General features: G+C 41.2%; 1 protein-coding gene across 1 annotated transcript in view; it reads right to left on the reverse strand.

The window, feature by feature from the left end:
* LOC141805861 (matrix metalloproteinase-17-like) overlaps positions 1 to 15,412 on the reverse strand; it is a 182,392-nt gene that overhangs the window by 77,101 nt on the left and 89,879 nt on the right. The window contains exon 2 of the mRNA XM_074691070.1: positions 4,583 to 4,715. Coding sequence (XP_074547171.1) covers positions 4,583 to 4,715 — 133 coding nt within the window. The remainder of the gene's footprint in view (positions 1 to 4,582; positions 4,716 to 15,412) is intronic.

Genomic DNA, 15,412 nt, shown 5'->3' on the forward strand with positions numbered 1-15,412 from the left:
TTTCCTGCAGTGCCAAGAGAGGCGCAGTCCAGGCGCAGATGAGCACAGATGCGTCCACGCTTCCCTCCGTGCAAATGGCAGAGAGGGAATAGAAAAGCCGTGAGTGGGTTTAACACAGCCGAGCGCTGTTTTCACCAATCAAATAAGCGCCTCTCCTCGCCTTTAAATGCCCTGTAGCCCAGGCGCAGCGTCTGATTGGTCTGAGTGATCCCCAGCCCAGCAGAAACAGTGCTGGTAGCGGAGATGGTCAGAGCCGCTGTGCCTGCAGCAGGAGAATGGACAGCGGAGCGCATCGGAGGACACGAAGCGCATCACCTTGTGGGCCAGCTCCCGGGACAGATTTAATCTGTTCCTTTGTCTTTATCCGGAGTAAAAAATGAAGAGACAGTTACACAGCTGGCTTATCCATTCAGAATACTTTTGATCCACCTGCACTCCTGGTTTGTCATCGCCAAATAGCAGAACCTTTGGTGATATACTGTATACTCTCCCAGTGTCTCCACCTCATCCTCCTTACAATAATGTACTCCATCTTTTTAGATCACGTTTAAAATAAAGACTAAAACAGAGAAATATGGGAAATCACGGGTAAATCCTGAGTGACATACATTTATTTTGTCTGTTTTTTCTTCGTCTTTTCTCTCCCTCTTTTCTTTGAATTAAATGAAATGAGAGAACCAGATATATACTCAGTATCAGATGTTAAGGCTGTTTATTGTTTAATGTAAGATGTGCATCAAACTTCCAGCTGCTGTCAGGTTAACTTTCCATTATGACAAACGGCTTTAATCTGACATCAGATGTGACGGGACAGTTAATGTAGATATAAATGTATATGCTGGTTCAGACAGTTCCATTAAATAGTGATTGCTGTGATTGTTTACTGCATTAAAATGTGCCTGACACTCTGGAAACCTGCCTCTGAGGCTTTGTTGACATGTGCGCACATGTGCGCCTGTCACCAAATTACAGCTGCGTGGGGTGCGCTCCGCCTTGCGCCGAGGATAGACCAGGTTGGAGCTGGCGAGCTTTCAGCGCACTTTTTTGGCACGAAATTGTCACTGCGCCAACATGAATGTGCTGACACCTCCTCCTGGTGCGCCGTCAACTCCCCCTGGCGCGCCATCACACCCATCTCTGCGCAGACGGTCTACCAAATTGTCCAATTGGCAGCGCACGGTGGTTCGCCGCACGAAATTAGCACTGCGCAGGCTGCGCCAGGCTTGTGCCTCCTGTGCTGCGCCACGAAATTAGAGCCCTTGGTGTTTTTTAGGCATCACTCGCAGAAGTCACCTCCTGCCAGAGCAGACGACTGCATTTAAATAAATTGTACAACTGCGCATTGATGCAAAAGGAAGAGGGTTGATATTAAGACAAAAAAATCAAGAATCGCCAAAAGAAAGTTCATTTGTAGTTCTAAACATATTCATGGTGTTTTTTTTCCACATGCTTTCTGTATCTGCCATGTTATTCCTCTCTTCTACAGTGTCCAGGATGTTTACATGCATATGACTTCATATTAGGTGGTGACATCATTTAGTGAGTTTATGTGACTTCTGTATCAGCCAATAGCAACTTTCCTCACTGAGGAACTGGCAACAGCTTTAATGGTGTTTCAAAAGGCAAACTTTTTATTCTCCAGGTTTTACATGACTATATGTGACAAAACTGATAAAAAAAACAGCTGTTAACTGTGGAGTATTGGGATATATGGTATTTTGAGGTGTTAAAAGCAACAACAGTGAACACAGAACCAATCTGAAAACCATGACCGCAAAACCCTGAAAAGAGCCAAATGGTGGATTTTGGGATCTGTTCCATTTACTTGTAGGATATCACACAGTTCAGATTGTGCCTGACATCATCTCCCTGTAAATAAACCTCCACAGTGGATGATATGAACCACTAAGGTTCAACATCTGTTTACAAACGTGTGTTTCAGCGGCTGTAATTTATACGCTCTGTGCTCATATGAATACATAAAGTGCATGTAGAGGGGGGTGTGAGCACCCTCCTGGGCTATAAATCAAACATGCTGTGTGCAAAAACCCACTTACATGCACAATCACACTCTACAACACATTACCGTTTGCACCATAAATCAAACTGGCTCACACACACCCACTACTGTGCTCTCTCCATCCCATTCACACACAGTATCCTCTTCCCATTGTTCGCAACAGTTACTGTGATTGTAGTGGTGTTGTGTGTGTGTGATAAAGGATGCTGCTGTTTGTAGCAGAGAATTGTCCTGAGTGTATAAGTGACAGTTCATACCGTATGTAAGAGGGAAGAGTTGAAGGTCTACAAATCAATACACTCTAACTGTGTTATGGGCCATCATCAATCACAAAGTGTGCAGCGCTGTCACTGCACTGTGTGTTGGTATGACAAAGAGTATGATTTATGTTTACATGCTCTCTGAAGGTGTGTAGACTGATATACGATTCAATACAGTTCTTCAAAACTAAGTACAGTCAACATGAGCGTAGACTCTGATTCGAGTCAGAGACTGTTTCTAAAGCCAGAGCCGGTGCTTTTGTCACTTGGGTTAAATTATACTGTCACAAATACCCCACTCTGTGTTCTATTCCATGGTGCCATGGATCTCCAAACAGATTGGAATACATGTTCTGTGTGGATGGTTTAAAAATGTATGTATATGTAAGTATATTTACAGCCCTGTACGTTCACACATAGAGCTTCTGTGAAAAAAAATCAGTCTCCATGTACAGCGGATATAAGGCTTCTACACGCTACTGTTGTAATGGAAGGTTTTTGTGGTGCAAAACAATAAGATCAAGATAAAACCTTTTAGATCACTAGCTTACAGTCTTTAAGGGAGGTGTCTATTAGCACAGGACACCTTTACTTGGTGATATTTGATCACTTTTCTTTGCAAAAATGCTCCAAATCTGTCAGATTGAGAGGGCCCCCTCTCCTCAGATCAGCCCACAGGTCTTCAGTCAAGTTCAGGTCTGGGCTCTTGCTGGCCTGTTTCATTCTTTTATTCATTCATTTATTCAAACTTTTAATTATTCTCAAAAAAGACATTGAGATTACCCTCATTTTCAATGTCGTCAAGATTTCAGGAATTGTATGAACAAATAATAAAAACACCAATAAAACAAACACAGACATGAAAGAATCGTTTAAAACAGCTACAGAGAAACATTGATCAGTAAACAAAGTCTTAAACTCTGTAAGAGAGAGGAAGGCTGTTATTTTTAGAGTTTGTTGGAGTGTATTCCAAGAATAAGGGGCCTCGAATAAAAATGCTGATTTGCTAGATTCAGTGTAGACTTGAGGGACTTTAAGATTAAGGGGATCAGATGAACGAGTCATGTGGGACCCTTCAGAAAACTGCAACAGGTTTGAGAGGTAGGGTGGTGGTTTTCCAGTAAAAATGTATAAAAACAAATGTTTGTTCCTTTGGTGAAGAGACAACCAACCTTCTCATACAGGAATCAATAATGAGTGTTGATACTGCAGCATGTCTGTATTTTATATCATGGTAACTCAGAACAAGTAGGAACGTGGTTTCCACAATCTTTTTATGACTTTATTTTTGAAAACAGGATTTATTTCTGTGAAGGAAGACAACTCGCTTCACAGCTGGGAAGTTAGTGTTGACATGATGTTTAAAGGTGAGCTCCTCATCAAGCCTTAATGTGACTCTGTCAAGTTCAGGTCCATCAGCCTGCTGATGACTTCTGACCATGTGTCAGTGACATAGTTTCGATAAACAAGGATGAGATTTATGATGGGGAGCCAGAACATGGAGCCTTATTTTGGAATGACTGGATATTCTGATAGTTTTGATGTTTGTTGTCCTGTTTGGTACAAACTACTTTGCAGAGATTTAGCGTTTCTGCAGCGCACTCCAGCAAAAATAGACGTGGAGCGAAACAGTTGCAGACAGCCATTGGTGATCACGATGCAGAGCCTAGTGTGCAGCGCCCACGCTTTATGTGTGAATTAGGGGTGACACAAACTAGATCAAACAGTATGGTGTTCGGACCAAAAGCTAAAGATGTAGCACAAAGTGCACGCCCCCTATTTGTTCTTTAGTCAAGCTTCACATAACACACGTTACAGGAGCTGCACATCTGCCAAATACATACCATATATAATGTTAGATATTCAACCCTGTTAAAGCTAATTTGTAAAGAAAACTTGTTTATGTGTTTGATATATTTTAATTCTCAGAGGAAGATTAGTCCTAATTTGATGAACTAATTTAGGGAGTGTAAAATACAGTGAATGAAATGATGCAGCTATTGTACTTGAACATTGATGCATTTCTGAAAAAAAAAAGGAGTTCAGGTCCATCTGACTGCCTGTTTTCATTACTGGAGTTTTGATGATGTGAAGATTTGTTACGGTGAGGTTTTGTGCTTTGAATTGCTGAGCTCTAGCCATGGTTATGTGAGAAGCAGAAGTTTCATCTAAGCTCTGTGATTGTTTTCAGTCCAATCAGACAAATTATCTGATCTGTGACACAAATCCATCCATCCAGTGCACCCAAAGACGACTAACACAAACACATCATCTATCAGAAGTGTCCCCTCTTTCCACATACCAAAGACTCCGGTCTCCTTCAGCCCTCCAAACTTCTGCATGGCTTTGATGGCCTTGGTCAGGGCTTCCTTGGTCTGGAGCTGGCCGGTCACGGGGTCAGGGGGCGGGAGGTAGCCGAACTTGCTCAGCCAGTCCTAGAAGAGAAACAGATGACATGAGAGATCACAAGTCATCCCCCAGGGCATTTTAGAGACTCAGAGTGTCTCAGAGCTGCTGACAGGGACTGACACCTGTTGGGGTTTACAGTGTGAGAATGGTGTGTGGATGGTGTGTGTGTGTTGTTGCATGTGTGCAGAGTGAGGATCAGTGGGAGCTCACTGTCTGAGTGAAACCATTTGTACCAATGATTCTTAGAATGACTCAGTGTCAGCACAATCTCACACACAGTCCCCTGCTGTGCATACTCAGGGCTTACATGGACACTTAAATAGAGCACAGTCATAAACATGATTTAATCCACACTAGGTCATTTCCTGTCACGATTATAAAAACACCTGCTGTGAGGCTTTGTGACATATAGATTTTGTGTATGTTCCAACTAAAGATAGGTCAGGATGTAGGTAACTTCTCCACTGATTTAATTGATGGCTGATTGAATTGTTGTTTGCTAACAACAAAAACACAAATGGGACAAAGGAAGCTACATCAAGGGCCAATCTCAATTCTACCCTTTAGCTCTGGTTTTACCCTTCAGCCTTTGAGTTTGCAAGGCTATGTCTAGTAAAGTGGTATCCTAATTGTCTTTTAGGTGAAGGGAAGAGCTTCACAGCCCTTGAAACGAAGACAAACGGGAACCTCAATTGAAACCAAATTCCCATGATATCGGTATTTTTTATCATATATCCAATCCTTTGCTACTTCACGTAAATATTAGCCATGTTTTGAATTGTTGGTTGTATTTTAAAATCGCTTGTTATCATGATCTACCTATCCCTCCTATAGCTACAGCCAATAAAAGCTACACCGACTAGGTGTCAGACCAGAGTGACACAGTAGTTACATGACAAACCCAAAAACATCTGTGTGACTGTAAACCATAAACATACACACCATACAGCTGCATCACAGCAACACTGGCAAGAAGCCTGAAACAGACTCTTAATCATGCTGTGTGAATTTAACTTAATGTATTTCTCACTCCTGTGTGATTTACACTGAGGTTCACACAAACCATTGACAGGAAGATGCTGATTTATTTCCTAAAGATTCAGCATCCACAACCGCAACATGCATTTCAAAGTAAGACGAGTAAGTCTGACTCATCTATTTTTATCACATATCCTGATCACTCTGGATTAGTTCTTCTTGTTTGATACTTGATAACACCATCTTGGGCTGTTAAAAGATTGGTGAAACATATTATAACTGTGTCACTGTAATAACAGTTTGTAACAGTTTCTAAATAAGCAGGATCAGGTTGTTTTAGCGGATTACAACACCAACAACAGGATGAGCAGGACTGTCACTTGTCTCATTCAGTAAATTCAACAGAATCAACAATTTAACACCAAAGTATTGATTTAAAAATGAATCTGTGTCCATTTTTACTGATTTAAAACTGTAATATTTCTGCTGTGAAAACAGTCACTGGGACTGAAACACCAAGCAACAGTTAAACCCCGTAGCCCTCTTCAAATGAGCTGATTTAGCTGTTATTACTCAAAATAAACTGGACATTTACGAAATGAGCAACTTATCTCACATTATACAGCAACTTAAACAACATTGGTTTACAAAATGTTTAAACATTCATGCAAACATAATGACCCTGAAACTGACAAGTCCTAGTAGAAGTCAAAGACGAAGTTTGATGAAACATGATCCAACCAGAAATGAAACCCAACATAAGAATCAATGGGTACCTGTCCAAATGCTCATCATGAGGTGAAACAAAGGAACCCAGTGTAACTCAAATACAACTGGAAATTTATTTTTGTCATAGTGAGACTTTTTTTGTTTGTCTATTTATTTTGCTTTTTTTCACCCCTGCTCATGTCCCTGCCCCAACACTCCAAGATGTGAGAGCCACTCTGAAAAGACTTTTAATAGTTTTTTGATCAGGACTCAGCCCAGGTAACTGACACAGATCAATAATAAGCCAGCTGTTCCCTCAGGACCACATGGGGAAAATGCAGCTTGTCCAAAACGCTGCTGCTTGCCTCCTGACTGGTAAGAAAAAGAGAAACCACATCGCACCTGAGCTCCTCTCCTCTGATTGGCTCCCAGTTGGTGACAGAATTGATTTTTAAACTTTTCTCAGCATGCAAAGATCTTTGGATTGGCGTTGTCTGACCTAGCTTATCATCTCCATGTTTTTACTCCAGCAGGAGCTCTGGTCAACTCACCAGTGATGGATAAGCTCACCACTGCACCCACCACTGGTTGTTTTAAATCATCTTTTATAGAAAACATTAACATCTCGACTGATTTTTTACCATTTATCATCAGTTTGTTATTTACTGATGTTTTTTCTGCCCTTTACCTTGTGAAGCACTTCAAGTCAACACTGATAGTTTTTAAAATGTGCTACATGAATAAAATTGACTTGACTTACACAACCGTACCCACATACTGCTTTCACGTAATAAACACAGAAAGCTATTAAAATACAGGTGACCTTAAGTGTCATCCAGCTTAATGAGAGAAGAAAAACTGCTCCTGAAAAGACTGATAATGTCGTGAGCTGAGAAAAATGATTTTATGTGAAAGAAATGGGTCATACTAAAAACTGGAGGACAAAAAATCACACTGTCAGGGAAAAGGAATCAGAACTTTTGCCTGGATATTCAAAAGACTGCGGTTTTGTTTCTACTGTTGCTGCAATTTCAATTTCCAGGGATTACATATATAATCTGTCTACGATGATACAGTGTAATGCATGTTCCTGTGAGGCACAAGATTACATCGTGATGATATTTCTTGTTTCAGTGAAAAGCTGAAGCCTATCATTATAGACATCTTGGCATATCAGACTGAGAGCCACTCAATTTTTTGTTTGTGACCTGTTGGGGGCAGTAATGTACCTTTGCGACATCTCGTTTGCCAGAAACTGACGAGAAGGAGAAAATGAGGAGCAGTCTAACGTGCAGTCAGAATGCATTGAAGATGTCTCCAACACTTTAAGATCGTTAGTGTGGCAGTGTTTTGGGACCCAGTGGAAATAATGAACTGAGTGAGACAGACAATTTGTAAGCAGCATAAGAAAACAGTATCGTATATTGTGGCTGAGAGGAACTACACTAAAGCATATACAGAAACCTCTGCAGCTAGCTACTAAACACCATTGCACCTGTGATAAAAACTGTTGAAGGCTGGACAACACTGACAGACGCCTTTACACCTGAACTTCCAGAGTCAAGCACCAGAGGCACGACAATAACTAGAGACATAAAACAAAGGTGTATCAACAGAAAAGTACTTAAGTTACAGTTTTACACATCTAGCTTGCACTGAAAAAAAGGAAAATTTTATTTTATTTGTTGAAAGCAGTTTAACAGTTAAAGCTCATGATTTGGTCATATATAGAAGCAAGCTATAAAACATTTCAAGATGCACCTGCATTGTTTCTGACTCTGTTCAAAAAACAGTTTGTCATTTTAAAATTCTCAAAAAGTACAATTATAATGTTTAGTCTCGTTCTCGTGAACCCTGTATCATTTATCGTCTCCGGAGCTGAGTGTATGGTCACACTCATGGTAATGTAGTACAGGATTTAGTTTAGGGGCTGTTCGTGACTGAGGGCTGGGGATTGATGCCAGGCTCTGAGGTAGAATTTAATTAGATTAAAAAACAAAACAAAAACAAAACAAAACAAAAACGAATGAGCAAATAAATAAAAACAGAAAAAAAGGATACAAACTTGTTCTGGACCAGGAACTATATTCAAAGTTTATAAGTTATTATTCATAATAATGATAATAAAAGATGAACTAGAAAATTTAAATAAAGTGCACAACGGCAGAGGAGGCAGTAAAAGTCATTGTTTCTTCAAACTGGGGTTTTAGGGGATTTCTAAATGAGGTGAGATGGGGAGGGGAGGGGGGTATGAGGGGTGGAGGTTATTGGGGGCTCTGTAGGTCAAGAGGAGGATCTTGAAATGGATGTGGTGCATGAAGGCAGTGAAAGAGCTGAATGGCTGGCTCTGGGGTGGGATTGGGTGAGAAACCGGGCGGCTGACTTTTGAACATATTGAAGTTTTTGGAGGTCAGTGGAGGGAAGACCATAAAGGGTGCTGTTGGAGTAGTCCAGTCCAGAGGTTTGAAAGGTATGGACTAGTGTTTCAGCGGCATAGGAGAGAGTTGGTCTGAGGAATGCATTAATGAGTGTAAACTACCCTTTTTTTCTCTTTTTCTTTTTCCTTTTTTTCAAGTGCAGTATCTATTTAAAACAGTTCATTTACACAATACTTATCTAATACATTTCCCTAAGCGCAGTATCTGTTTAATTTTCAGTACACAAAGTGCAATATCTGTCTAATTTCAGTTAATTTCTGTTCTTATTATGTAATATCTGTCTACAGTTCACCATGTGCAGCATCTGTTTAACCTCAAGATGCCAAGTGCAATACTCTGTTTAATACAGTTCAGAAATTCTGTTTAATACTGCTCACTGAGTGCAATATCTGTTAAACACTACACATCCTACCCTGTATAACCTCTTTAATGTAAACATTTTTTTTAAATCTTTTTATCTGGTTTATTATTTATCACTAAATTATTGTACTTAGTGCTGCTTTATCACTTACTTTATTTTACCACTCTTTTACTTATTTTCCAACTCCTGTACTATGTAAAGAGCAATGGTGACACCACATTTCCCCCTGGGATTAATAAAGTATTTCTGATTTTTTAAATCTGTGTCTATGTTAGGACATCGTTTTTGATGAAAAATATTTTTATTTTCTTTTAGTGTAATGCATCACTCTCTGAATATTTGCCATATAACAAGTAAAAGAAAGACCGCCTTCAGCTTTATGTTGATAGTCAGTTTGACACCGACCTTTAGCGTTCAAAACAGTAATATATGAACTGTCAGTCAAGTAGTTGAAGGTCTTGCTTGATGTTGTAGGTCATATAAAGGCATCATTGTTAACATCAACCTCCAAGTGGCCAGTTGTCATGGTTTAGATGATGATGTGCTTTGGATTGTGCTCACAGCAGACAGTTGAAAGCTGGCTTGGAAGCCTGTCAGGGTTATGGTGCAGCGTCTCTGTCAGTATGACACCACACATCTGGTGCTTTTGAGGTCAAAGCGCTCAGAGGACATAGAGTTACAGAAATGAATGATTGAAAGGTGTTTTACTCTACAGTAGACTGTCTGGAACAAACAGCTGAGCAGCTTCAGACTCTTCTGCTGACACAGTTGACATGTTGTGTTTAGCGTGCGTGGTCTGGGTCAAAGGCACTGGGATTCTGCTGCAGCTTATGCTGAGCTACAGCTTCTAGCAAAGCATTTTAAAGTTCAAAAGCCACCTGGCCCACTTCTGACTGGTTGAATGGTATGTCGGCATACTGAACAGTTTGGCAGGATCTATCTGACAGAAAAAGCTATGAAGTAATGTTGATCCCTGTCATAACATTTCCACACTCACATGTCTGCATCTGCAGGGCGGTCACAGCACACATACTGAGTAAAACTGCTTAAAATTCTGCATCTTGCCCAAAAACCAGCTTGCTAATGCTTGAACCCTGTCCCTTCAGCAGAAAATTTTCACTCTACTGCACCGCTACTCCTAAATATAAATGTTTTTTGTCCTGGATAGGGTCCAGAACAGAAAAACAAGGATGTTGCATCAGCTCGGGTCTGCTTATCCACAAGACTGACTCTGCGCCTCAACTGAGATGCAAATGAGTGGACCTTTTCACAACAAGCTATTTCTGCTCACCAGTTGGTGCGGAAACCACAGAGAGAGCATCAATCAGAAAAATCTGTCTTTGTCAGGTCTGAGGCAGCACAAGGCAAGGGAATATGATGCACTTTTCAAACAGGGCTGGTTTACGTAAGATAGAGAAATTCAGTGGAATATTTCAGGAAAGTGGGGAAACAGTGAGTACAGAAAGAAGGCAAAAGCAAAAAGGAAAAAAGTTAAGTTTCAGAGTTTCCAGAGTTGAATTGTGGGTACTTTTTGAGCTGTATGGACTGATGCTGGATAAGGAAAAAAAAAAGAAAAATACTTGCCCCAGATAGCTGATAGCTGCCATGAGACAATGAATCGTTTTCATTTATTTATTTATTTATTTATTTATCTATTATATTTATTTTACATCTTTTATTTGACATTTAGACTAGACTCCAATTCAAAACTTACCATTTATAACTTAAATACGACAAAAGCTGATGAAATTATTTGTCTTCTACCTCAGTTGCCGACCCTTGCTAAACTTTCTGACAGCTCAGAATGACTTTGTGGTTATGATGACTTATCAGGTGACCCATGGCTAATTTATCCAATATATCCAGGCTCAGATCACCTGCACTCAGCCACCACTTAGGAAGTGATGGGTTTAAATCAAAGACTGTATAATACATGGACCAGAGCCACGCTTCCACCAAGTGGTCTGGTATGGATCAGTACAGTTTGGTACCGGTTGGCTCGGTTAAGCCTGATTGTCTTTGCGTTTCCACAGCCAACTGTGCCCTTCTTGGTAGGCGGCGTGTGAGTTGGATGCCGATAGCCGCATCAGTTACGTAATAGCATGACGCCAAAGCAGAACAACACAGTGTACCCTGCTAATAAATCCAACAAAGAAGAAAAATGTGACACAGTAAACAAAGAGCAATGATGGAAGACATCCAGCAGTTCGTCTTCTTTGTGATTGGCACGTGGCTCTTTGTTACAAAGAACAGTCAAGCTTTGTTTTAGTGATGATTCTTTCGAAAAGTCAATCTAGCTCCAACTTCTGGGGTTAGATCAGTATGTCTGGCACCCCAACAGAAGGGTAGCAACAAATAGGACAGTACCGGTCAGTAGTTTGGGGACCTGTCCCAGGATGAGTCAAATGAAATGCCACAAAATGTGTGTGATACTGAGACGAACTGAACTGAACCGCTTGGTGGAAACTGTGATGTCACCCATTTGTTTCTGTTATGGAGTTTTGAAGCCTGTCAGTCAAGTCAACCATGCCACCATTAGACCATTAGATAGGCAAAAGTAATCAAAACTGAGTTATGTCAATCATGTCTATAGAGAAATGAACTGAAAACTCTGTTTTTGAAAAAAAAAAAAAAAAAACTGGTTGTGTGTCCTTCCATTGGTTATGTCTGTCTGCTGCGTCTCAGCTCCAGCAGTCTGCAGCAGTTGCACAAGACATGTTGTCAGTGGCATGCACTGACTTCTGGAAAGGCAGGGGCAAAAAGCCACGGACGATAGCACTACATTTCGTGCATTTTTTTTTTAAACAAAAGGTGCGGCATCAAAACTCTAGTCCCACAACCTATGCCACTCCACTCCATCCACAAACCCTCATCATTTTTAGAGCAGACCTAGAATTATCAGGCTTGAGACTTTAAGAGGCCTGTAAAGATGACATGAGTGACAAAAAGCTTCTGATGGAGAAAAGATGGCGCTATTGTTGCATGAAAATTACTCAGAGAAAGATATTATCTCTGCATTGTTTTATATGGATGATGCAGTTTTCCCTGTTGTCAGCTCGTGGCTGCACTGCACTCTGGGAGACATAATATTGGTGTTCCAGAGTGTGATTATACATTAGGGCTGCAGTACAGCGAGGGCATAGTGGACACACACACACACTCAAACATGCATGTACATACAGCGCTCCAAAAAGTTTAGCACACTGTCACCTTCTTTCCCCATAATCCACCTCTGTTACTTCCTTGGCCCACATGGCGTAAATATCCCACTTTCAAATGGCAGAACGTAAGCGCCTAATAAGAAATAAAATGAACTGTTATAGGTTTTTCATATTGGATAAACTTGTATTATTGGAATGACAAGTAATAACACTTCCTTATGTCAGGCAGACAGCCTCACAGTTCAATATCCACTGTGCCTCCCTGCAGAAATGTTTCCCCTGCTCCACAGAGACACACACACAGTGCACAGAGTAACCTGCTACATTAAGCTGCACATGCTCCCTCCCTGAAATGTCTTGATTTACAGACAAATCTTTGACACTTTAATCCATGGAGGTGTTGAACGGCGTGGATCAAATTTTCAGCAGTGAACCGCTAAAGGCCAAATTTGATTACTCCAGAGTCCAAAAGAAGAGGGAGAAGGAGAGAGAAAGGTAGCTGTTCAAAAGAGCAAACGTTTCCCTCCTGCTTCTGCAGCAAGAGGGAAAACTCTACATATGAAGAGAAGTCGTCCTCCTGGTTGAGTCTGTTTCCTCTGAATCTGTGATTAACTAAAGCACGAGGGGGCTGACGCAGATGGCTGGGACTCCGCTCCTCTTTAATCATGTATTATTAAGACATGCAGACACAGAAACGGTGGCACACAGTGATGTCGAACACTCCAGTCTTCTCAGATTCTTGTACCTCAGATGAGAGGGGTGTTTTCAGTACGAGCGAACACACAGCAAAGCCTCCTGCCTCTCTCCAAACCCTTTTTCTACATCTTTCTTTCAGGAGGCTGGCAGATTTTTTTTTTTTTTTTTTTGTGGTCTTCATTAAAGTTTGCAGTATTCATTCTTTTTTTTTGCCCGCGGAACGGAAAAAAGCAAAGAACTGAACAATTGGTTTATTATCTTAAAAGTATTTGAGCTCTTACTTGAAAGGCTCTTTGAGAGAAATGTCAGCACAGACAGAGAAATGCACAGAACAAACAAGAAAACCCAGTCGACAACAGCATCTGGACATATTAGTGACAACTGATCTGGTGTAAGGATCTGTCATTTCAGGGCGTGGCCACACCAGCAATCTGTACCATCTGACCACAAGTGTGCTGTACTTGAGCATGATTCACTTCTCTGCTTGGCATGCTTTGGAGAGGTGGGCTTCAGCATGGTTCACTTCTTTTTCAAGACAAACAATCCTTGGTGAATGATCCCTGACGTATGATAGCCGCTACTGCTCCTCTCAACAGTTAGTGGGGTGTTAAAGGGCTGTGTCGGGCCAAAATAACTTACCATAAACCAAAAAGTCTGCAAAGATGTAGCAGTGCTATCTGATAAGATCACCCTTCCTGTAAACAGATGTTTCTTCTTGCTTCTGCCCGTGTTCCCCATGAAGCTTTCCTGGGTGGCAGTGGCTCAGTCCGTAGGGGCTTGGTTTGGTGATCGGAGGGTTGCTGGTTCAAGCCCAGGCACAGTCCAAGATTGGGAATTGGGCTGATAACTGGGGAGGTGGTGGCTTTCATCCCTGAACACTTTCAGGTACCCTTGAGCAAGGCATCAAAAACCCCCAACTGCTCAAGTGCGCAGTGAGAGTGCAGCACCGTCCCTCTGACCTCTGTAACTGTGCATGGTTCGAATGGCTAGCGTGACCGTGCCCTTCAGGCCTCTGGACTTCTACTGCCCGCTCAGCAGTGTTGCCAACTTTTCAGTTAGGAAAGTCACTATTGGCTGTCTTAGAAGTGCCAAAAAACCGCTAAAAGTCAGTAAATGATGTAATCACCTAATTTGCCATTTGCATGTAATAATCATGGTCATTGAATAAGAGAGGAAAAGTGTGTGGGGGGGACAAAACGTAAGTGAGATCCTGTAAATATGTTTAAAATAAACTTTCTTCCATCGATTCTTGTTTTTAAAGTTGAAAAAAAAATCCTCCCTCTTCTATGCAGACTCAGGTCCGTGAAAGTGACCCAAAAGAAACCAGAGTATTTGCAGTTGATTCGCATACAGACGCCTGCTCTGGCTGCAGCTGGGAGGGACTGCTGCGTGAACTCTTGGAGAAGAGTAAGATCTATTCGTACTTTTATATCAGTCTCCAAACTCCAGAGTAAGTTGCTAGGTTTGTCCATTTTTTTGGAAAGTGTCTCTGGAGGGGTCTGAAAACTTGCTAAAAACATCAAAAAAGCAGAAATAGCATCTGGCATTAATTCTGCTAAATCAGAAGGACTAAATAGAGTAGAAACGTTTATTACAAAACAGCAACACCAACTGAACAAATGGTTTTATTTTATTTTTGAGTTATTCACACCATCATTACGTCTGACAACTTGCTAACAGGGACCTTTATTTTCTACTTTGCCAATAAAACAAGCTTTTATTTTAAAAAGGTGTCAGTATCACTGTGGTCCATCCTGGTAGAGCATAGTCAACTCCAGCATTTCAGATACAGATTTAAGTCAAAGTCAAATAGCACCCTGGGAAATCAATATTCATTTTCCAACTTATTTGTTTTCCCAGTTAGGTCGCCAACAGCTTCTTCTGGGGACGATGGTCTGCTGGACTCATTCATGTCATAAGCATCAGGGTCACTCCAGTGACATGGTGAATCAGACTGTCAGCTGAATCTAGCTTTATAATTATTCCAGATAAATACAGATGTTTATCTCCTTCATATTGGTAATTCTATCAGGTCAGGGTCACACTACGATAAATACAAGCAGCAACCTCCAGTATAACAATCTGGGGCAATGTGGAAGTGCTAAAATCTGCAGTTCATGGAGTGTCCACTTCAGACTGGCTTTGGAAGTCTAGGAAACCACAAACACACCAAGCCAAAAAGCTATTTCAGTCAGCTTTCACTTATATTACAGTCTGTGGGTAAACTGGCATGGATGTGTTGTCCCATCCTGAGCTGTCATACAGTAAAGTTAAGGGACAACACAGCAGTAGTGGGTTTCATCAGCAACAACCATCAGTCAGAGTCTGGGGGGGGGTTTCTTTTGAGAAAACCCACCAGCGGCTCTACTTCCTGCGGAAAC

Source organism: Halichoeres trimaculatus, unplaced genomic scaffold (assembly GCF_033239565.1).
Source record: "Halichoeres trimaculatus isolate MK-OKI-2021-1 unplaced genomic scaffold, fHalTri1.1 fHalTri1_scaffold_16, whole genome shotgun sequence".
Lineage (NCBI taxonomy): Eukaryota > Metazoa > Chordata > Actinopteri > Labriformes > Labridae > Halichoeres > Halichoeres trimaculatus.